The sequence below is a fragment of the Takifugu flavidus genome, chromosome 1 (assembly GCF_003711565.1).
Source record: "Takifugu flavidus isolate HTHZ2018 chromosome 1, ASM371156v2, whole genome shotgun sequence".
NCBI lineage: Eukaryota > Metazoa > Chordata > Actinopteri > Tetraodontiformes > Tetraodontidae > Takifugu > Takifugu flavidus.
In genome coordinates this window covers 10,659,759-10,683,246 of record NC_079520.1, presented here as the reverse complement: position 1 = coordinate 10,683,246, position 23,488 = coordinate 10,659,759, and the positions used below count along the sequence as shown (strand labels likewise).

At 43.1% G+C, this 23,488-nt stretch overlaps 4 protein-coding genes across 12 annotated transcripts; 2 read left to right on the top strand and 2 right to left on the bottom strand.

Moving 5' to 3' along the window:
• The first annotated feature begins 176 nt into the window (after positions 1–176).
• trappc2 (trafficking protein particle complex subunit 2) lies at positions 177–1,656 on the top strand. Of its 3 annotated transcripts, none has more exons than XM_057036148.1 (5): positions 177–373; positions 479–592; positions 842–990; positions 1,151–1,232; positions 1,311–1,656. In XM_057036148.1, exons 2-5 carry the CDS (start codon positions 500–502, stop codon positions 1,407–1,409), a joined length of 423 nt encoding a protein of 140 aa, XP_056892128.1. In that variant the 5' UTR covers positions 177–373; positions 479–499; the 3' UTR covers positions 1,410–1,656. The 3 variants fall into 3 exon arrangements, with proteins under 3 accessions (XP_056892128.1, XP_056892119.1, XP_056892134.1); XM_057036154.1 differs by having other exon boundaries at positions 211–254; XM_057036139.1 differs by having other exon boundaries at positions 191–592.
• A 116-nt stretch (positions 1,657–1,772) lies between these two features.
• Positions 1,773–4,047, bottom strand: rab9a (RAB9A, member RAS oncogene family). Of its 3 annotated transcripts, none has more exons than XM_057036112.1 (3): positions 3,781–3,852; positions 3,311–3,396; positions 1,773–3,225 (listed from the first exon to the last, which is right to left on the bottom strand). In XM_057036112.1, the coding sequence occupies exon 3, from the start codon at positions 3,184–3,186 to the stop codon at positions 2,578–2,580; it is 609 nt and encodes a 202-aa protein (XP_056892092.1). In that variant the 5' UTR covers positions 3,187–3,225; positions 3,311–3,396; positions 3,781–3,852; the 3' UTR covers positions 1,773–2,577. The 3 variants fall into 3 exon arrangements, with proteins under 3 accessions (XP_056892092.1, XP_056892099.1, XP_056892108.1); XM_057036119.1 differs by having other exon boundaries at positions 3,311–3,392; positions 3,781–3,840; XM_057036128.1 differs by lacking the exon at positions 3,311–3,396 and having other exon boundaries at positions 3,781–4,047.
• Positions 4,048–4,231: 184 nt separating this feature from the next.
• egfl6 (EGF-like-domain, multiple 6) lies at positions 4,232–14,736 on the bottom strand. Of its 2 annotated transcripts, XM_057036058.1 has the most exons (13): positions 10,917–14,736; positions 9,725–9,831; positions 9,385–9,477; positions 9,175–9,294; positions 8,983–9,102; positions 7,854–7,988; positions 7,640–7,762; positions 7,323–7,385; positions 6,720–6,962; positions 5,415–5,489; positions 5,247–5,342; positions 4,909–5,171; positions 4,232–4,748 (listed from the first exon to the last, which is right to left on the bottom strand). In XM_057036058.1, the coding sequence occupies exons 1-13, from the start codon at positions 10,988–10,990 to the stop codon at positions 4,641–4,643; spliced, it is 1,620 nt and encodes a 539-aa protein (XP_056892038.1). In that variant the 5' UTR covers positions 10,991–14,736; the 3' UTR covers positions 4,232–4,640. The 2 variants fall into 2 exon arrangements, with proteins under 2 accessions (XP_056892038.1, XP_056892043.1); XM_057036063.1 differs by lacking the exon at positions 7,323–7,385.
• Positions 14,737–14,850: 114 nt separating this feature from the next.
• LOC130527485 (serine/threonine-protein kinase pim-2-like) lies at positions 14,851–18,448 on the top strand. Of its 4 annotated transcripts, none has more exons than XM_057036098.1 (8): positions 14,851–15,151; positions 15,719–15,857; positions 15,938–16,551; positions 16,637–16,684; positions 16,798–17,004; positions 17,682–17,862; positions 17,929–18,117; positions 18,235–18,448. In XM_057036098.1, exons 3-8 carry the CDS (start codon positions 16,411–16,413, stop codon positions 18,324–18,326), a joined length of 858 nt encoding a protein of 285 aa, XP_056892078.1. In that variant the 5' UTR covers positions 14,851–15,151; positions 15,719–15,857; positions 15,938–16,410; the 3' UTR covers positions 18,327–18,448. The 4 variants fall into 4 exon arrangements, with proteins under 4 accessions (XP_056892078.1, XP_056892072.1, XP_056892063.1 ...); XM_057036092.1 differs by having other exon boundaries at positions 14,851–15,363; XM_057036083.1 differs by having other exon boundaries at positions 14,851–15,363; positions 15,475–15,857.
• Positions 18,449–23,488: the final 5,040 nt, after the last annotated feature.

Here is a 23,488-nt window from a genome sequence, read left to right as displayed (position 1 = left end):
TTCTACTTCCGGGGAGTCCCACAATTATGACGTAAAATAGGGTTGCTAATTTATTTTTTATCTTTAACTGCATATCTTAAGTATTTTGATACTTTAAAAAAAAAATCATACTATTTAAAACATCAATTCTGAGTTGTACAGCACATAGTTAATAAATAAAAATGTTAGGGTTCATTGTCGTCATCTTTGTCCGACTTCTCTCGCTGTTCTTCAGGAAGTAAATGCGCAGATAAACAAACGTTGGATATAGAGACGTAATTCATTTCCATTGTTCCCTAAACCATTTAGCTATGATATTTAATGTAGTGTAATTTGATGTAGTTTCATCAGTTGAACGTAAAAATTCGATTTACCTTCCTTTCTAGCGGTGACGGTAGGTAGGATCACGATCACCCGGTGATGTTTTATTTATATCGTCTCTGAAGATTACCTGGCAGGTTTATCTTTGATCGCGTTCATTATTTTCATTGCTGTTTAGTTTCACTAACGAGAGCAAACGATGTCTGGAAGTTTTTATTTTGTCATGGTTGGCCACCACGACAACCCAGTGTTTGAGATGGAGTTTTTACCAGCAGGAAAGTCTGAATCTAAGGTAATGTAATGCACCGACGTTAATGGTCATACTGTCAATTTATCTACCTGAGTACCGTGGCAACTGGTCCTATAGGTGATTAATTAGCACATGTCAATTACAACTCACTTATTTTAATCTCACAAAACCGCTATTGAAGCAATAGTTTAAAGACACCCACTATTAGCCATGCTGCCAATTCGACTGATCACGTAAAGGAGTTAAGACATAACTTGTCTGTAACCTGTATGTCTGCTTCGCTGCCCCCAGGAAGACCATCGCCACCTGAACCAGTTCATCGCCCACGCCGCCCTAGATTTGGTGGACGAAAACATGTGGTTGACTAACAATATGTACTTAAAAACCGTGGACAAGTTCAACGAGTGGTTTGTGTCTGCCTTTGTCACTGCAGGACATATCCTTTCCCCCACTTTGCTCAACCTTTTATTATTTTGCACAATCATCAGGTGCAGCCACGATCAGTTTCATTTGCACTGTAATGTGGCTACCATTTCACAGTCTATAACAGAATAAGACATTAAGCGAAGTGACGTTTTCCTTAATTTCTGCCTCACATATAAGGTTTATCATGCTCCACGATGTCCGACAAGAAGATGGAATCAAAAACTTTTTTAATGACGTGTACGATTTGTACATCAAGGTCAGTTTTCTTGCACGTGAGCGTAAGTTGGCACCACACATTTATCCTAATGCGTGAATATTCTTTCCTGCCTCCCAGTTTGCAATGAATCCCTTCTATGAAATCAACGCACCAATTCGCTCAACAGCCTTTGAGAGGAAAGTGCAGTTTCTTGGGAAGAAGCATCTCCTGAGTTGATCACTGCACCAGATCTGGAGGATTGGAAGACATTTTTGGCTTTTTGTGTCGAACTAACGTGCTAATGTGACGTGTTTGTGGCTCCTGCTCCCAGTAAAACTGTTTAATGCATAAAGGAACCGTTGGCAACATTACAGCTTTCAGAGGTTCTCCATTTACCTTTGTGAGGAGCTAGAATTGATGGTGAGGGACACTTGTGAATCAAACCATTTGTTTCCATTTTAAAATACAAAACTGTAAATACCCACCCCTGGTGTCCAGATACTGAATTTATATTTGATCTGAAAATGTAACTTGACATTTTAAGCAATTCAAAAAATGGCATTAGGTGAAGCTTGTTTGAGAGAGATTAATGTACAAATGTTCTGAGAGAATCCTCAGCTGCCTTTATTGTTTGACATGTCAGTAGTACAGAGCAGAGCATCAGAGCGGTTGTGTTAAAGTCATCATTTAGCAATTAAAACCTCACACTGGGAGTTAGAGTACTTTTTAAGTTTAAAAAATAGTAAAGCTGACATAGGGGAAAAAATCATGATTTGAGTCAAAGTGTAAAAAAAAAAATCCAATATAAATGGACCATGGACCACAGGCCATACATATTTGCTTTAATGTACATCTTTGTTAGGAAGCTTAGTGCTTTCAAATGATCCGCTCACCACCAGGCAGAATGTGCACAAACAGGAACACAAGCAGCAATAATTACAGCAAGCTGCACACAAAGTGTAGTTAATAATGCTCAGACTGGGTTATGGGACTGTATAAATTAATTATGCAATTAGTTTCCTACCCTAAACACGGAGGTCATCACTGTTATTACATATGGGAGCTGATGTCAGAAACCTTCTGATGATCACACTCAGTCCATTTTGAGAGTGAAAGAACGGAATATATTATTTTCAAGCATTTTTTTTTAGTCTGAAGGCAGTCTTGGCCAAAGAAGACTTTCTTTTGATTACTGTCGATGCTTTGCAGAATGACTGATGAACTGGTGCAAATACACAGCAATCAAAGTGTTAAATGCTTCCCACAACCTTTTTTCCCCCAAATACTCTTATTAGAAACATCAAACCATAAAGCCAGTAGCATAATTTGTTTAAAAAGATCTCCCGTGCATCCAGCGCCTCATCACATAACAGCCATTAGAGTAACTTGGTAAGAATCCTGGCTGTTACGCACAGCAGGACGAGGCAGACCGAGGTTTTCTGTGGAGCTTCACTGTGTCTGTGGGGATCAGATGGTCCGTCCTTTCATCCGAGGCAAACACCCGCCGCACTGCCTCCTCGAAGGCCTCCGCTACATTGGTGGCATCTTTAGCACTGGTCTCAAAATACGGGTAGCCGCCGTTCTCCTGGCACCACTGTTGCGCCTCCTCCAGGGTCACCTGCCGCTCTGTAACATCCAATTTGTTGCCTAAAACTACAAAGGGGAATTTCTCAGGCTCCTTCACGTCTGCGTAGTAGATGAACTCTTTCTTCCAGTTGCTCAGGTTAAGAAAACTCTGGTTGTCATCTACGCTGAAGGTGAGTAAGCAGCAGTCGGAGCCACGGTAGAAAGGAGTCCTCAGGCTGCGGAAGCGTTCCTGTCCAGCCGTGTCCCAGATCTGAAGGGTCACCTGGTGGCCGTCAACCTCGAGTTCCTTGTTGAGGAACTCCACGCCAATGGTGTGAAAAAGGTGCGCATCGAACTTGTTGGTAACGTAACGATTCATGAGGGAGCTTTTTCCTACACCACCATCACCCAGCAGGATTACTTTTTGTAGAGATGTCTTTGTCGCCATGGCTTCTCACTCACAATTGATCACTTTGAAATAATGCACCTGTGGAGACAATTCAATTCCAACGAGAGATTAATATGCATTTGAATACACCTTACTGATAAATAAACAATTGTTGACATCTCACCTCTGTACAGTTTTGATGTTCCCAGTCACATGCTCATTTGTTTAATGTTGACGTAAATAGCCACAGAAAGTGCAAAGTTTATCTAGCTGCAACACAATGACAGCAATCAGCTTTCTGATTAACAAAGGCTCCTGGTTATATCAGAGAAACCACAAACAACTAAACAAACTACGGCTACTACGCATATATTCCACATACAATTCGCCAGCATTCTAACAGGGGAAAACTGTATTAAACGGCGTTTAGAGGCACACTATATGAACAATCTGTTACTTTCTGGAGCGTGTTGAAATTGGGCTCGGTGTTAGCTAAAGTAGGCTAACGTTAAAAGGAAAATTGGGGAACCCATATTACATTTGCTAGCTCGGGATTCAAAGCAATTGTACTAGTAAATGCAAGTCCAAACTAGTAAACGACAACATAAACACAATAAATTCCAAGTGACTTAATTCATAGAGATGACAACTCGCCTTGGCGCAGCTCCTGATAACGCCGACTCGTACTGTTTCCTGGTTGTCTCCAAATGCTAAATGCTAACGCAGCTCTAACAGCTAACAAGCTAACGCTGTCAGATAGGTCATGTGATATTCCGGGCTGAGGCAAAGTCCCATGCCTCAGTAATAAAATCACATGTTATGTTCCATAGTATATGTACTCATCATAACGCTATTATTTGAAGTGAAACATGATATTTAACTTTAAATTAAGCAATATTGTTGGGTGGACTCAGAGCTGAATCTTTCAAGAAAGTAAGTTGTAATACCAGCCTCCACCTAGAAGGGGCGCCATTTGACTGCCAACTGTGGCGTGAGCGGGTACACAGCAGCAGATTGAGATACCAGGGCTTTCAAAATGTTCTTTGAGTCATCATATAGCATCTATCAAAAAAGAAATGATAATGATTTAAAAAGGGGGAATGAATGGTAGGTGTAGAAAAAAAAACATTTTATTGAAAGGATATAAGCAAAATGTACAGCAGATATGCACTGACAGTTTTAACATTTATTGTACTTAGCCTTCAACAAAAAAATATCTGTAAGATTTGATTTCAGTAATAATCTGCCCAAGAATTCACATTGCATATCAAGATTATTTTCATATATTTTCAGCAATGAACACACTAGTTAAATTAGCTTTAGCACATATTCCTGAGGTCTTCAGTTTGTTATATGTGTCATAGATAGATACAAAATGTTGACCATGCAACATAGTGTCATAATTATGTATGAAAAAACTGAGGAAAAAAATCAAAGGAACCAAAAGCTGTGGACGGGACTAGTTGGTTTGTGTGAGAACAGATTTCTAAATTAAAAATCTGGGCTGAGGCTTCTTAATAGATTGGATCACCCTCATCTTGGCAGGGGCCTGAGGTCAGCACTACATTATCCAGCCCAATCTCTCCTCCAACACTGTTCCCACGCTGCGCTTCAAACACAATCTGAAAGATATTTAGTAATTGCATTGGTAGTTCAGTTCCCAGTAGTCTGAAGTGGATCAATTTAAAATCTTGGAGAATAATCGCTGTTTAGCTTTGATACATCCTTTGTGCACCACATGTTATTACCTTTAACGTCTTTTAAACCAATAACATGACTCACAGCTTGGGGGGCTTCTTCTTTCCAGGCCACAGTGAGGAATTCTGTCTGCCAGCTCTGCTGTCTGCTTTGGCTCTGCTCCCACACTGGATAAGAGTTGTTATCCAGCAGCACCTTGATCGTTCCCACATTCTGTCCCAGAATCCGGTAGTCAAAGGTGAGGCAGAAGCTGCCCTGCTGGGCGCGGTCACTGAGGAGCAGCTTCAGCTTGGCTGTGTCACCTTGTTCACCTACGAGCCCGCTCAACGCCATGTAGTACTGGGCACCTAGAGGAGATGTTACAGTACGTAAGTCAATGTATGAGGCTGAAGACGTCTATGGGTAAGTATGTCCTCCATTACCGTCATCATGGTATATCACACTCCAGTCTATACTGTCAGCCTTGTCCTGGACCCATTCACATGCTCCCTGGTCAAAGTTGCAATCCATAAAAAAATCTAGAGAATAAAATATTTACAGTAAATTCATATATTATTCTAACAATAGCACAAGTGCAAAGGATGCCTTACCTTCCTGAACTGGCGTGATTTGGATTTCTTTAACATCTGTGGGGGGACCAAACACTGATTCAAAGTCCTCCGTTACTGCATTTGAAATGGGTGGGGGGGGGGGGGGAAACAGCATGATTTAATGCAATTTCCATTTAAATACCTCCTGCAACAAAAGAGTGTTCAGTTCCAAAAAAGGGCACATTATATGATCTAATACCATGTTGTATGCAGCTGGATTAGATTCAGAAGCGGAGAATCAGACGTAAGTGTATCGCTTTTTCACTGTTAAAAATGAAGCTCTCTCGACTCTTTGTGATCAAACCAAAGCTTAAAGGGCCTCTGAACCAACAAGTGTGGACCTGTGCTGCTGTCACTCGATGCATCTCCGACCAGAGGATCCATCCCCTCCCCGAGAGTTTTAAAACTCTGGGAGCAGCGCAGTGACAGCTGGATGTATGGAGCCCGTCTCAACCGGAGTGGGCCGGTGGTAGAAAGGTCTACAGGGCTGATGACAGACTTTCCTTCGCTGAGTTCAGTCTGTTTGCACAACAGCTGTTTTGGGGAAAACATAATAAAAGGCTTGGAGACTTTTTATATTTTCCTCTCCTCTCCCTCCTCCCAGGAGATGGGAAGCGGACCCAGGATGGGTTGTGTCCCTTGGCTCTAACATGCCTAGAGGGCAAAATTCCTTCCCGGAGGTGATGGATGTCTCGGGGCTTGTCTCCTCTTGTTATCTCAGTACTTACAGACTCGGGTGTTTCCATAACGATGCAGATTTGTGGTTAAATGTCTCTCAAATCTCAGAGGGGTGCATACCAATTGTAAACTTCCCACTTTTCATTTTAAATCTAATAATGGTCTGTTTATTGCCAGGTTGTGCAGGGTGAAAAATGTGCTGATGGATTATTATTTATGTGCATTGTGAGTGATTAAGGTCACGTGATGGTATAAACACCGTGAGGATCAAATGATAATCAACATGGTGGAGACACCTCTCATAACCCTCATATGCCTAAACCTGTTCACCAGAAGGAGTCCTAGAAAACCTCCAGGAAAAGCTCAGCAAGTCCTCGAGCAGCCTGATCTTGACAGGGCACATGCAGCTGGTCAGTCTTAAACCTGACCTGACATCATTTAAGCATATTAAAGCTGCTGATTAAAGACTTCTTACTGCATTCAGATGCTGGGAAGGGGAGGGGGGGGGGAGAGAAAAATAGCTGTAAAAACAATTAGCTTGTTTAGTCAGGGGTAGATGTGTTGTGGACCACCTACATTGTCAGACAAATGATTGCTTTCCGGGAGCCAAACCAAAAGGCTGCTTACTGAAAACATCTCCTCTTGGATTGAGCTGGTTGTGTACTTCTTCTTCCTCCTCTTCCTCCTCTGGAAATTCCTCCTCCCGGTTCCCCCTGGCCTGGCTGCCTGCATAGACTTCTCTTTCATAGTCAAAAGGCTGCAGGGGGATCTGCGGCGGCAGTGTCACAATTGACTCGGGAATAAAATTCTTCAGTTGCTCATCTGGTTTACCGTCCACAACCTCAGGTTTCACCTGGAAGTCTGGGATGGCTGCAAGCAGGAAGGGGAAACAGAATCAGACATGTGGAACCATAATCACGAGTTAGAGATGCCTTTTGGGCCAGATTTCATTTGTGGCAGCTGGACATTGTAAAAAAAAAAAAAAAAAGGCCAGTTTCTTGCTCTGTTTCATGCAAGTGAAGCATGTGACATTTGGCATATAAATCACAGGCCATGCTGTTGATTCCATGTTTCATATTAAGCTGTATGTGTTGTGTGTTTCCAGCCACGAGCAAAGGAAAGAGCCTAGGGAAATGTTCTCTCAATCAACCAAGAAGAGAGGGATGAATGGGGGTTGTGGGGCAAAGGGCGAGCAGTGGAAGCGGAGTCCTGGATTCCAAATAAGCTCACCATTGAAAAAATCATCAGCACTGCCTCTTTCGCCATCCCAGGATCTCTGATAAAATGGCTTGACTATAAGAAAAGGCATGTTTAGTTATGCTGACATTTCCGAGCCACATTTGCACAGATGTCCAGATGAACTCTGGTTCTCTCATGTGATGAGAGGACACTGGCCGAGCTTTCCTTTTATGTAAATTTATCAACATTTCAACACAATATTCCTCAGCGGTAGAAACCTGAGGCTGGACTATAACAATATTCAATGCAGATAAAACAAAATCAACCTAACGCTCATTAGTTCACAATTAAAGAGCCCTGGAGCTCACCGGAACATTCAAATCCATTCCCTCTGAAGCCAGACTTGCACTTGCACTTGTAGGATCCTTGAGTGTTGAGGCAGTCGGCGTGGTGGCTGCATTTGTGGGTGTCCGTTGCACACTCATCATGGTCTGGAAGCACAAGAAGGCTAAGTGAACCTTAAACAGCAGGCTTTTTTTATTTTTTACAAATGACTCCCCCTGCTGACCTTGTACACCTTACCTACACAGTCATATTTGCCGTCAACATATTTCAGGTCGAAACCCTCCTGACACTTGCAGAAGTAGCTGCCGAAGGTGTTCACACACTGTCTGTTGTACGGACAGAGGTTCTTTCCAGTTACACATTCATCAATATCTGAGGACAGACAACGTTGAAAGACATTTTATTCCATTTAAATTCCAAAGCTGACGTGCAGTCACTGTGCAATAGAGGCCAACAGGTAAATATAAATAAATACAACTTTTCTCACTGATTTCTCATGCACCATCCTCTCAATGAGGATCTCTTCTCAGCAGAGCAGTGCCACACATTTCAGTGTTGACATTGTGTAGGAGTCTGTCACATCGAGTGCTGACTGATAGATTGTGCTGCCTCCAGAGCGGAGCCAAAGCGAGCCTATGCTGCCAAAGCAAGTCCAGACGGTAGTGTAAGCCACAGCCAACCCATCATAGCCCCCAAGAACACCCCCCTCTCCCCCAAACCCATGTGGTGAAAGACTCTACTTAAATCTCTGCGGGAGACAAGAGGGAAAGATGATTTGGAAAGCCTCAGAATGAAGAGTTAAGCTCTGTGAGCAGCTTGTAACTGAATCTCTCCCAGTTGACGTTCCCTTTTCTTTCTCTCTTGTGTCCACATCGTTCACATTTCTACATTATTTCCTGTTTCATTTGATCTACCATTTGGAATAATGGAGAAAGCAGCACAGGAAAATAGAGAGATATAACATATTTATCAATGGATTTAGAGGAGGTTTATCACACACCCGAGTGCTGTCAAGCATCATATTGTAAGAATTTAAAGCGTCCTTTCAAATGGGTAAACCTGCCTTAAGGAAATTACAATCCCTGCTGCAGTGGAATGGCAAGTCAGGAAAAGTTTAAATGCTTCTTCAGACCTTGTTATATGAGTTTGCAAACTAGCTACATTACAACCAAGATAATTGGAAGCCTAACAAGAATAGCCACATTGTTTTAATAATTACAGAGCTGTAGAATTCAGAAAAGTCCCTGATCTGCATACAAACGAGGCAAAATAACATCAGCATGAAGAATGAAGTGGAACGGCTGCTGACAGCGGGTCTGAGAGAAGACACAAGATAAATGAGAAGGCCCCAAATCATGTTCCTCACCAACACAAGTCCGTTCATCCTGTCCAAGCTGCAGCCCTGGAGACGGGCAGAGGCAGCGGATCTCCCCCTGGACCTCCTCACAACCATACTGACAGTGAGCGAGAGAGCAGGTTCTGGAGTCTGAAGACGAGAAAAAGACCAAATAAATGCACAGCTTTGGTCACTTTGGTCACAGAGGACGACATTACTCACTGGTGCAGGAGCCATCAGGGGTCACCGTGTAACCGTTCAGACAGTAGCACTTGTAACTTCCATAGCTGTTCATGCAGCGGTGCTCACAGGGACGAGGTTTCAGGCCGCACTCGTTCAGATCTGCAAACACGTTGCACCATCTAACTACTGGGCATTTTCACACACTGGTGCACAATGGTTCTCAACTGACCCCTGACCCCAACCGCCTACCTTGATTACATGTCTTTCCAGTGTATCCGGGGAAACACTTGCATTTGTTGGGGCCGACACACTCTCCGTGCTTGCAGCCGTGCACACACTGAGCTGGTAAAGCCATTAACATGGAAAAACACCAGCAGTCATAAACATTTTGAGGATGTTGGGATTTTATCAAACCACATATGTCAATTACAGAACACAGGCGTGTGGCTTTTTAATGTCTCTGTTGGACTAAAGAAGCAGACCAAACTTAACCACATGTTAATGGAGATAATTTAGACTCCCTTCAGGTATGTGTGTTTATTCACAAAACAACTCTGAATCTAATTATTATTATTAAAAGACATCTTACCCTCACACTGTCCTTTACTATTTTTCTTCCAGCCATAGCAACACTCTAGTCTCCTGCCATAGCGACACACCCCCACTTGGTTTCCAGTAAGGACTTGTCGGTAGTGCCTGGGTAGAAAGTAAGAAGGAGGATTTAACTGCCGACAGCAAGCCAACAAAAATTACTTGGAGATTTTTCTCAGTTACACTTTGCTAAAAACAAACAAGACAACAAAACGTGGCAGCGGTGTCTCGGTCTGTAGGGGACTTGTTCAAGTCCTGTTGCATGGAAAAGTTGGAAGGACAGGCTCTGGTCAACAGTCAGGAAATAAGAACACAAAACCCACCTCCAATACAAATAAAGCGTTCTGGTTCAGACCCCCTGAGTGTTAGAGAAGATCCCCTGTGGAGTAACAACCAGCTGTAGCTACAAATGAAAACAAACTAATTAGCCAGACACTTCCTGTGGTGCAACCTGACACCTTATATATACAACCATTTGTCCGTTTACCACATCCAGATACTAAAGTAGGTCAAATGTCTGAAGTGAGATAAGAATTCATGGTAATGTTAGCACACTTGTTGTCAGCAAAAGGATTTAAAAATAACCCACTGGGCATATAGATTGCATCAATTGCATGAGTATTTTGAACGTGTAAATTCAATTGCATGTTGAAGGGCATCTGCTGATGAATAAGAACGTGGCAGAGACTGACGTCCACATCGGTTAATGCAGCTTTCTTATCTCTATTTAGAACTGTAATAACCCTAAACATCAGGGTGACATTGGTAGTAGTAGTAGTAGTAGTAGCAGCATCCTGTAAGCAGCCTTGGCTCCAGTGGGACAGGAGGAACGTGAGACTTGAAAGAAATCCACCAGAATAGCCCACAGGAGAGGGGCTCTGAAGTGCGACAGGTGCTCTTGCTTCATTCACACTCGTCGTGCCACATTTAGCCGACCCATTAGCCCTGTACTTTCAGTAGCACCGGTGTGTAAATGCCTTCTTAAAAAATGACTGATTCTGCCCTCTCACACGCTGCTCAAATCAAAGCAGGGTGCAGAACTACCAGTAAAAACAACTGATAATAGTTCTCTAATATTGGTCATTAGTGATGATGATTGCCTCATTCAGTAAGTCAAATGTGATAAACTTTAGAGGAGTTTATTTGGAAGGTCCTGGCTGAAAAGAGGGTTTAGATGACAGCTCACTTACCTTTGGCCGTCTGCACTCCCAGAGCAGATATGCAGCAGGAGAAAAAGAACACAGAGGACTGTGAGCGGCTGCATGTCTGTCACCGTGAGAAGCGTTTGTCTCTCGCCGAGGCTGACTCTGGTTACTGTGAATCCTGACTGTTCCTTTCAGGGGCTCCTGCTCGTCAAAATAACAAGCAGCTTCTCACACAAAGCACGCTGGATTTCACGTACTTCCAAAGTCTCCTCCAGGAGGGGGAATAAACCCTCTCCTGCTCACTTCAATGCTTCACCTAGAGCCTACAGCCCATAATGTACCCTGTGTCTTCTGTAGGAACACAGAGGTGGGTGCTGAAATTACACTGCGTGTTGAAGGGTAGTTCGGAGGGCTCATGGAAGTAGGAGTGGGTTTGTAAGGGAGGGTGGGGATCATGTTTAGGGGCGCCTCTCTTGACTGCAACCTTATATGAGATCACTTGGATGCCGTGTGGACCCTTGGTAGAAAAGTAATAAGAACATTTGTGAATATTGGTGTTTGTTTTTTTCATTTTGGACATACTGCTTGTCTGGTCTGTGTCCTAATTGTTGTTTGGATTATTGGCTCAGATAATTGTGGAAGTTGGGCATGTGCAGGCCTGTCATTAGAATATACAACACTCTTTGATGTGTTTCTCACAGGTAGCATGTGAAGTGGTGCCATTTTGCACACGCAAACTTCGCGCCTGCAGCCATGAAAATGTTTAATGAGTTTTCGCACTTTCAAAGTCGATGACAACATCTGGTCCTGATCCTCTGTGTCCCTGAAACAGACAGGTGGTTTTTACACAGGAAGCAGCCCTACGGATGCTTGAAATAATGCACATCGCTCAGCTGTCGACAACAGATATCCATATGAAAAAAGTTACGGGAATTGCTATTAAATGTGAAGGAAGTGCGTGAGTACATCAGCAGAGGTCCTTGATTATTTTGCCAGGCAGTCTGCACTCAATTACGTTTCAGCTTCGTGGGTAAAACTTTCCGCTATCGACTGGAGCCAAAGTGAGACTCTTCTATTTATTGCAAAATTAATACATATTTGAGTTTCGTGTTTTTGTATTTTCACATGAATCAAAGATTTACAATCAAGACACAAATGTCAGACTCATTCTCACTGAGGGCTGCATCAGCATTACGGTTACTGTCAGACTGTACAGTATAAATGTAGAAAACATGTTGTTAAAAACCTCTCAAATATTGTACACGCATTAGCACAAGTGTCTGCATAAAGTAAATAACACAAATTTCAGCAAACATACAGTATCATATTAGTTTTATGCAGGTCATGCATAGTCATTGTGTGAGACGTTTTCTTTCACACCTCATATTGAAATGGATAGACCATTACAACTGTGTTGAACATTAATTGCAACAGCTGCTTTGCTTTGAGATAGTTTCTTCATTTAATCTACAAAGTCTTCTTGAAAAATTTTACATTTTAAAAATAACTGTACCTGTTTGGGGCCCACCTGCTCAAAAAAACTGAAGATACATCTCTTCAGGAACTACCTCCCATTCTGTTCATCTTCTGATTTCTTCAACAGTTAAGCTATTTCCATTGCTGCATCCTTTTTGGCTCTAGCTTCACATATGTGATTGCAGTCTACATTTAAATTATTGGACAATTTGAAGTTTTTCTTGGAGGCTAAATTTCGCATACCTCGCTCTGTGTTTGAGGTCAAAATGCTGACGCAGCATCACTGCCTCGTAAAACAAAACACATTGATTTTGCTCCTGGAATCACTAACATGTTTGTATTTTCTCTGATTTCATTAAATTACCTTCCTTTTCCCGCAAAATTATTTGTGGTTTTGGACACGTTGGGTTTATTCATATTTATGAAGGCTAAAAAAGTTGTGGGGAAATCCTGCAACCTAGTGGCGATTATTTATCAATCCAAGAACGTCATAAGCTTGACATGCATTGTGGGAACTGTAGTTTATGGTCGGTGAAACGTTTAAAAACGAAATAGACTTTACTGTAGGACATGTACTTTTTGTTTGTGATGGTCTATGTATCTTACACACTGCTGTGCCAGGTTTTCTCAGGGCGCCCTGTACAGCCAGTACTTCAGTCCAAAATCCAAGATATTCATGTATATCTTGGATTGTGATGTCACTTGAAAGTAGTCTCAGAAACTGCTTTGTTGATCTTCTTAAATCAGCAGAAGCGGTCCTGGAAAGCTTCAGTGATGATATCCATCATCATGTATTTCAAAAGGGTCCAATTTTGTCAGCTTCTCTTCAAGGTCAAAAGTCACAACTATATCTATTTTCCCATATTTTTAAACAGGTATTCACCCCTGCAAAGGTCATTTTTGCAACTGCTGATATCAGTTGCAGTTCTAATAACACATAATTACAAGAGGAAACAAATCAGGAAACCCCAAACTATTCATAAATTCTGCAGTAATTAGTTTCTGATTAAGGTAGTCTGGCTTCGTGGATGATTTGAAGCGGTGGAAAACTGAAGATGCCTCTTGGATGAGAGCCAAAATATCGTCAGGAAGTCACAAGGAAGTCCAGAGAAAAGTTCTTTCCCCTGGATGGTTGAGAACATTCACTGAATAATAAATCCAAAAGAATCCTGTTTTCCAGTGGTGCTGGTTCGGGTCTGTGGATTCTTCTGTGTGATGAAGAGGATGGAAACATTTAAAAGACAACAGCACCATCTTCTGTCCTGGAGAACTTCCATTTCCAGTTTGTATTAGAAGTGATTACTGTGCAGTTTAGACACAAGGACATCTTAGTGTCTTAAAATAATAATTTACTTTTGTTTTATTTTTTTATTTTTTTTTACAGATATTGTTTCTAAACCGTGTTTCTCTTGATGTGGCTCCATTTTCAAAAGTTGAAAGGTAAATACAAACCCACACAGCTGAGTTTTTATATCAGTTGTAGGAATAGTTTAGCTACAGGTATTGCCGCCTTCAGCGCTGCATACTGACCTCCGACCCCGTTGACCCACTCAAATTGAGGTTTCTCAAACAGGTTTCTTCCTGTTAAGAGGGAGTTTTTCCTTACCACTGTTGCTTGTTTGGGGTCAGGCCCTGGGATTATGGAAAGCGCCTAACAAACAATTTTGATTGTAACAGATGCTATATAAATAAAGATTGAGCATAACCTCGTGATGGATGTTTTGTTTTTCCAGTATGAGGAGCTGATAAGAGGGGATGCTGTGGCACATCAGCTCCCGATTATTCTTCAAATGAGGATGTGTACCATGAGGCCTTCCTCCTACTTCCATTTTTGGTAATAACTGGAATCTATACCATTTGGTTGGCTATATTGTGTTATAAGGTCATCAGAGAAGAATGTGTTTACTTGACTTTATAAGAAGGGGCTATCGAAGTAAGCACTTTAGAGATCTTCACCATTTGGACAACGAAACCTCCCTCGGGCAAGCTGCAGCGTCCGATAGATACTGTTCTCTCCAATAAACATCTCTTACAACCAAGTAGGAGTCTACGAAAATTCCTTCATCTTCAACACCTCTCGACTACCACCAGAATAATACCACACACTTCCAGCTACTGAGGCCTCCTGGTGGACGGGGTGGTCAGTCCACAGGAAGAGAATGAAAGGGACACTCCACATGCCACACGCTCAAACTAATCTCGTGATAAACATAAAAACCCAATTCCAAAATCACAGCACAACCCGGGAGGGGGAGATGTTACCACCCAGGACACCAACACATTAAAAACACATTAATACAGAAACAGAAAACAACAAAAGTTTACACCAATTAACATAACCAAACTAACCTAAAACATACTAATTAATTAAAATAGCGACCTAAACCATTCTCATAAAAACCCTCATCAGGTCACACACTCCTGCACCATGAATTCACACACTCAAACACCCAATGTCCGACTGTGGGCCTGGATTCCCTCGGTCCGTGAACGCAACACAACCAGAGACCCACGATCGCTGTCCAAGGGATGCAGCAGCTGCAACTCTCACCAGCCAATCCGATTATAAATCCCGCCGCCAACGAGCAAGGAGCTCCTGTTGGAGCAACAAACGCACCAGGTCAATGTCCAGCAGGAACGGCAGCCACCAAGATGGGGAACCACCGGCCACCAGATGAATCCAGCGCCAAATCCCTACACGGCAGCCCGCGTTCGTCAGTCCCGTAGCCAAAGATCCACAACACCAAAGGCAGCACTCACCGGCAGCCACCCGATCAGGAGCAGCGAGCATCAACGAAGCAGCTGTAACAGGGCTTTTGTGTTATAATGCGTTATAAAGCGTTTAGTTACACAAAATATGGTCTGTTGCATGCTCAGCTGTCAGAAATACAGCATTTCCGGTGCTAAGTGATGGGTTCAGGAGCTCCGTCCTGCATTTCTTCTTCTGTGGTGCCCCTATAAAAGTGATGGCGATCCCTCCGCCTCTCCCCTTTTACGCATCACTCTCGTGGGAGAGGTGGGTGTCTCATTTACCATCACGGCAGTTCAGATTAGTTACGTTTGGTTCTGTGTTCATCCATTTATGTATTCTAATAGGTTGTTTAATGTGTTTGTTTATTCATGTTAGAAATACAACAGAAACATACCAGGACATGATGTTTAGACAGTGTTGACCGCTAGCTTACTCGCTATGACGAGTCTCGCTAATGTTCGTCTTCCCGCCTTGTCTGCCTCGAGCTGCTAACTGTCGATCAATGTTATTATTTGTTGCTGCCAGGTATGTGACTAGTTGTATGCCCTTTTTGCACAATACTCTCGTGGGAGAGGAACTCGAGCGGGCTGTTAACTGTCGATCAATTTGTTGCTGCCAGAATAAAGAGAATCCTGGATACGAGAGTCTCATGAAACACAACGCAGAGTTCCACCAGTTACACAGCCACCCTCCTGCGCTCACCTCTCGATGGACTCATGGACCCATACGTCCGGCCCAAACCCTCGGGAAAGAAGCAGGTACCCCAAGGCGATCACACCAGTGGTCAAACAATGTCTTTCCTGCTGTGACACATCACAAATGCTTTAACGACCCGCAGGACATTGTCAGCCAGGGACCAAAACGCGATGCGGCACCCAGAAGGAAAGAACCACTCTGGAAAGGAGAGTCACGGCGAGAGCAATGGAGGTCTCAGGGCGAGCGACCCACACGCGAGTGGTGTGCAGGCAGGGCCTATTATAGCCTCCCCCTCTAGACTATTAGGCTAGACTGCTAACTAGAGGCACGTGACCAGCACCAGTCCAACCACCAGCAGAGGGGAGGACGGTAGGCCGGTGAGCAAAAAGAGGAAGGTCGGCTCTGAGTGCAGGGGAAAGGTCTGCAGCAAACCCACTACTCAAGTGGGACCGAAGGAGGTGTCAAACCGGGGCAGAAAGAGAAAGGCCCAGTCAGACCCAGAAGCACCCAGGAAGAGACAGAAGACTGAACCAGTGACGGTTCCCCACAATGTGTTCTCTTTTCCTGAGCTGCGGCCTTCAAGCACAGCAAAGGTGAGGTTATTGTGGTGGGTGTATGTGTGTTTGTGTGCACTACAGCTGTAGTAAATCTGTATTTGCAGAAGAATATGAGAAACACTATATCGAAGATTCACAGCTGGGAGAAGGAGGTTTTCAAACGGTGTATTGCGGTTATAGAAGGGGCGATTTATTTCCAGTAAGTATTTTAATTTGAATCACACCAAACACACATACACATATAATCACCACTGATCTCCTTGACGCATGATTCTTTCCTGCAGGTGGCAATTAAGCACATTGATAAATACTTGGTCAAGTACCAGCCAGTGGTAAGGCTAACTTTGATCCTACCATCAGTTGTGGAACTTAGTGTGGAGCTGTTCCTTTTTCATTGATGACCAGCAGTAAACCACAGACGAGCATGTTGTGTTCCTCTCTTCAGGTGATAAACGGTGAGCTCCACTGCGTCCCACTGGAGATGATACTGATGGCGATGACAGCAGGGGACGCTGTAGGGGGAAATGCAGCGGTATCCCCATTAGCATGGACTGACCATGATTATGAAGTCCTACTGATTATGGAGAGGCCAGAGAACTGCATGAGCCTGTTCGACTTCAACAATGGCCAAATAGAGGAATGCCTGGCTAAGGTAATAACGCTGGCTATCGTGTTACGGTGGACCGCCTCCCACCGCTGCAGAGCTCAGTCTGATACCATAATTTCCGGACTATAGAGCGCACCTGATTAAAAGCCGCATAATCTAATTTTAGAAAGAAAATCAATTTTGAACTCAATAAATAGAACAATAACATTGAAAGTTGCAAAAGATAACATTTACAACAAACAAAAACAGGTTAACACCAACCTGAACCCACAGACACACTGCCACAAAGCATGCTGGGAAATTCTCACACCCCTCCCCAACACGCTACACTACGTTTGCTTTTCTTTTCAAACGGTGCCTGTGACGCGGCAGTAACACAGCAGCAATACGGCAGCAACACTAACAGGGCTGGTTAAAAAAACATACCGGTAAAATTTCTTCTTGCATTTTCCATGATGAGGGTCTGTTTATGCTAATTTTATTCATACACAAAGCGCGAAGTTACACTAAACTTGCGTCTTCCTCGACACATATATTCCACCATCTCTCTTACCTTTTCCGCTCGAGCGCCCCTAGCGGCCGATAGAAAAAAAAATACATAAATAAGCTGCACCGTAGAACAAGCGGCAGTGTTTAAAGTGTAGGAAAAAAGTAGCGGCTTATAGTCCGGAAATTACGGTAATATCTTTGGATGTTCGTTAACTCTTCTTTCTGTCCGTCAGGAATTCATGAGAGAGCTGGTGGAAGCTGCAATTGAAATCCATAAGGCAGGCGTCTTCCACCGCGATCTAAAACTGGAAAACATTCTCATCCAGTTCTATGATGCTCGGCTCATTCCTCGAGTGCGCATCATTGACTTTGGTTGTGGCTGGTTTGTGACGCCGGGATATTGCGGCTACGTCGGTACGGCTGAACTCATGCTGACTTTCAGTGGACACTTTAATTCACAACCTTTTTCTTTTCTCACAGGAACCTCTTGCTATGAGCCTCCAGAGTTTAAGCAGCGGGGAACCTATGAAGCTGGCCCGACCACCGTCTGGCAACTCGGCTGCATCCTCCTGGAACCACTGAGTGAAAAGACTGACTTGTTCACAACAAGGATGCAGCACTGCCAAAATGTCCTCATGTATACCATAATGGAGTTGAAAGTGTCTGAAGGTAAAGAGATGCTACTGCTTCTTTTCTTTATTAATATTTTGTAATTGTCTGAACTTGTAATTAATGAATGCAGCTTTTGTGCTAACGGTCACTTTTCTCTCCGTCTACCCTCCTCAGACTGTAAGAAGTTTTTGATGAGGTATTTGCTCATCAACCCGGATCAGCGTCTTACCCTAGGACAGATGTTGTGCCACCCGTGGTTACGTTGACAATTGATGTCCCTCTATTTTACTTTAATTTTCAGTAAATGTGAACCTTACAATGATATGTAACCATTTATCACTACTGTCTAAATAAACATAATATTTTCCTACATTTCACAATACCTGAGAAAATGACTGGTGTCTGGTCTGTGCTTTGTTTCTAGGTAACTTTCTATTATACACCCAGCCCAGATGGGCCAACATGGGGATTATGTGGTGGGCTTGGGGCTGGGGGAATGCTTTTAGAGGTTATTCAATAAATGTTACCCATGTTTTGGCGTCGAACTGCTGAAAAAAACAAGCCTGAGGCTCTGATCCAAAAGAAACCCAGGTGGCCTTGACAGACATATATTTAGTGTAAATTTTAATAACACATCATTATTCATTCTAAACATTGAGAAGAAAAAAAATCAGGCTACTGATCCACTGTTCACTTGGGATGTGGAAGTCTAGAGTCTCGCCGCTAAAACATCACCGTTCCAAGGACAGAGTTGACTGCAGCAGTAGTTGCAGTGAAGGTGGACAGGATGCTGCAGGAGGAAATGCAGATCCCACTCCAGCAGTCAATCTTCCGGACTGACAGCACAACGGTGCTTAAATACCGCAATTTCCGGACTATAGAGCGCACCGGATTCAAAGAAGTATAAAATAATTTTGGCAATTTATTCAATTACGTACTTATACAAGCCGCACTTGATTATGAGCCGCACCTGACTATGAGCCGCATTGAAACATAAGTCTCGAGAGTACTCATGCGCAGAGTTCTACCTGCTTAAAGCGCTACTTTACACTAGACGAAAGACACGTCAACGAAGGGACGTCTTCAATCACACACACAACCTAGCTTATGGTGTGCAAGTGCAAACAGTAATTAAAACAGTAATTAAATACATCAACAACCAGAACTCAATAAATAGAACACTAACATTGAAAGTTGCAAAAGATAACATTTACAACGAACAAAAACAGGGTTAACACCAACCTGAACCCACAAACACACTGCCACAAAGCATGCTGGGAAATTCTCACACCCCTCCCCAACACGCTACACTACCTTTGCTTTTCTTTTCAAACGGTGCCTGTGACGCGGCAGTAACACAGCAGCAATACGGCAGCAACACTAACAGGGCTGGTTAAAAAAAACATACCGGTAAAATTTCTTCTTGCATTTTCCATGATGAGGGTCTGTTTATGCTAATTTTATTCATACACAAAGCGCGAAGTTACACTAAACTTGCGTCTTCCTCGACACATATATTCCACCATCTCTCTTACCTTTTCCGCTCGAGCGCCCCTAGCGGCCGATAGAAAAAATACACAAATAAGCCGCACCGTAGAACAAGCGGCAGTGTTTCAAGTGTAGGAAAAAAGTAGCGGCTTATAGTCCGGAAATTACGGTACATAGACAGCGAGACTGCCCGCTACAAGACCTTCGTGGCATAAACAGGATTACACTCATACGAGAGGCCACTAAACCATCGCAGTGGAGGTATGTCAGGACGTCGCAGAACCCGGCTGACAAGGCGACCAGGGGTCTGAAAGCTAGAAGCTTGATGCAAGATAGAGACTGGATAAATGGCCCACAGTTCCTTTTACAGCCAGAAAGTGAATGGCCACAGAGACCAGAAAACATGAATCAGAACTTGCAGAATGATCCAGAGGTTAAAACCATCACAGTAAACACCATCACAATTGATGAAAAGTTTGACTGTATGTCCAAATTACTTCAATACTACGACAGTTGGAACCGGTTGAAGAGGGTGGTTGCATGGATTATGGAAGTTAGAAAGTTGTTGATCCACCTGAAAAACAAAAGGAAAGAGTTTCTAAGTGAGACCAGTCAATCCGAAAAGGATCCAGAGAAGCAGAAGGTGATCGTGCAACAGAACATGGAAAGGTACAGAAGTACTATGGAAAAGAGATCTGTTACCTTTGAGCAGCTGATGACAGCAGAGGCGGAAATCATCCGGGACAGCCAAAGTCAATGCTTTCCTGAGGAAATTAGAGCTCTCTGCAGCAATAAGCCTGTCAAGAAAAGCAGCCAGGTGTACAGGCTCGATCCCATGTTGCAAGATGGCTTCCTGAGAGTAGGAGGACGGCTGAACAGAGCGGCCATGCCAGCTGAGACCAAACATTCTGTGATGCTCTCCAAACACTCCAGAGTTGCAATTCTCATACTGAATGAAATCCATGAGAAGATCGGTCACTCTGGGCGCAACTACATGTTATCGCAGTTGAGACAAAGGTTTTGGATCCCTCAAGCAACCTCAGCCATCAGGAAGATCATATCTAAATGCACGGTCTGCAGAAGACTTCGAGGACAAGTTGGAGAACAAAAAATGGCACCTCTGCTGGAAGATCGTCTTTTACCAGACAAACCGCCGTTTACCAACGTTGGAATTGATTACTTCGGCCCATTTGAAGTGAAACGGGGTCGGAGCACTGTTAAAAGGTACGGTGTTATGTTTACCTGCCTCACCATCTGTGCATATCGAGGTGGCAGATAGTCTTGACACAAGTGCTTGTATCAATGTCCTTCGTCGTTTCATAAGTAGCAGAGGACAGATCTCCATAATGCGTTCCGACAATGGCACCATTTTGTTGTTCCCGAGAAGGAATTGAGAGAAGCTGTAAAAAACCTGGACCAATCAGAGATGGAGAAGACAATGCAAGAGAGGGGCATCAAATGGATTTTCAATAGTCCAGCTGCCTCACATCAAGGAGGAATATGGGAGCGGCAAATACGCACAGTGCGTAGGATTCTCGGCGCTCTGCTAAAGGAACAGACCCTCACAGACGACAGTCTTCAAACCCTTCTTTGTGAGGTTGAAAGTATAATAAATGGCCGACCCATAACAAGTGTGTCAGATGATCCCTGCGACATTGAACCTCTGACTCCCAACCATCTGCTGTTGATGAAGACCCAGCCCAACATGCCACCAGGAATCTTCAACAAGGACGACCTACACGCAAGAAAGCGTTGGAGGCAGGTACAGTATCTTGCGGATCTATTCTGGCGTAGGTGGACTCGTGAATACTTACCCCTCCTACAGGAACGCCAGAAGTGGACGAGACAAAAAGGGAACTTTGAACCTGGCGATGTGGTGCTAGTAGTGGACAGTTCATCCCCACGAAACATGTGGATCATGGGAAGAATAGTACAAACTTCCCTGATTCCAGTGGAACTGTACGTCGTGTGAAGTTGCAGACAGATCATCTTTAGTTTTCTTTTGCATCTTTATTTTAGAAAATAAATCTTTGGCCCTCAATATAGATGTTTTTAGGATTTCGAACCCTATTTGTTGAATGATTTAAAATATCTTGATTCTTTTGAGAATTCTGAGTTGCATCATATTTCTGTTTCTTTCAGCATCAGAGAAGGAAAACAAAGTGCAGTTTATTCATTCAGCTGGTGAAGACAGAGAAGTCGGCTCAGCTCAGGTCATCAAAGAACCGGACACAAGTTCTACAGAAGCTGATCAATCAGTTGACAACAGTTCTACAGAAGCTGATAAATCAGTTGACAACAGTTCTGGAGAAGCTGATAAATCAGACATTCAGATAAACTTGACGTCATTTCATACTGGTGCTGTTTCATGAGTCATTTCCAGTCATCCCAGTCAGAACCAGAGGAGGGAACCAGACCAACATTTCTTCAGGAGAAGCAATAAAAATAAATTACAAGCGACATGATGACAAGAACAAGTCTAGAATGTGAATGAATGCATCATCATCAGAACAATGCAGATAAGATGATCCGAGTGTTGCAGGTAGAAACGGCACCAAGATGCAATAATGGAGGAACCCAGCAGGAGATCTTATTTTTTTAGAAATCAGCTCAGGTTCACAACGAGATACAGCATTCAAGTAATCCAGGAAGTTATTCCACAGTGTGATGATCCACAGAGAAGAACATGTCCAAGAACATGGAAAACTCAGGCAGGCGATGACAGGCAGGGAACCAGCAGAGACTTGTTAAAACAGAAGAGAAGGCAATTTACCGGGACAGGGACAGGGACAGGCAGGAGCACAACACAAAGAGTGATGTGCCAGACAGGAGGTTTGAGCAGGTGTGCTGGATGATGCTGAGCAGCAGAGAGAAGACAGAGTGGGCTAGATTACAGGGTGGAGCAGGAGCAGACTGAGACAGAGGTCTGCAGACTCTGAAGACCCAGAGATGGACAACAGGAAGCCAACTGAGAACAATACAAAAGCAGCTTTGACTTTAAGTATATTCATCACTCAGGTATCTCAGTGGGCTGTTTTCCCTTTTTCTGACAAATATTTTTTCACCTTTTTAAGGACTTCAGTAAAACTGTTCCATGAGATATTTGATAGTTTTATTAGAGTATGAAGACATTTAGCTAATTAAGCTCTATGTTCTGCATTTGTTTTGTACAATAGAGAAATATTGTGTTTTTGTTGGTTAAACCTGCAAATGTCTGTCGGTATTACAGTCAAATATTTTATAGAAGAAATCTGAGAGTTGAATCTAAAGAAGCATGAAAACTCACGAGAGACACAAATACCAAAGGATTATCAATTCTTCCAAATTTAAGACACAAGCTTTGATATTTTATTGTTGGGCATTATTGTTATTACTAATCTAATAATATATGTGATTGTTTTTAAGTGTGGAAATTCAGCCTAAAAGTTGTTTTACTGTTAAAATAGTTGTTTTCTTATTTTTAAAGGGTTAGGGTTAGTGGAGCTAAATCTCCAACTGTGGTCTGATTAACGAGACGAGGTAACACGCCTTGTGTTGAAATCTCCAATATTTTAGTGAGTGCATCACTTCAGCTGCGACTGGAGCAGATCAACAAACCCTGACCAGACTGCTGTGCTTGGACAACAGTGGTTCCACCAGCTGCAGGACAGTGGGACATGACATTGTGTGGAGCTCAGTTAAAAAAAGGGAAGGGGGCATTGGATTCATCCTGTGCAGAAAACTTTGGTTCATCTATTAAAGTGCTCTTACTCATGTGAATATGTTGCTGTATTTCATGTTTAAAGTGTTGTTTGTTCTAGAAGCTGAGCGGAAACCTTTAAATTAGGATGCAGTAGGATTTACGTCGAACCCACAGAAGGACATGCTTCAAGCTGACATTTAAGTCTGATTCCAGCAGGCTGAAGCAGTACATGCTGCCCTTTGAAGCAAATACACCAGA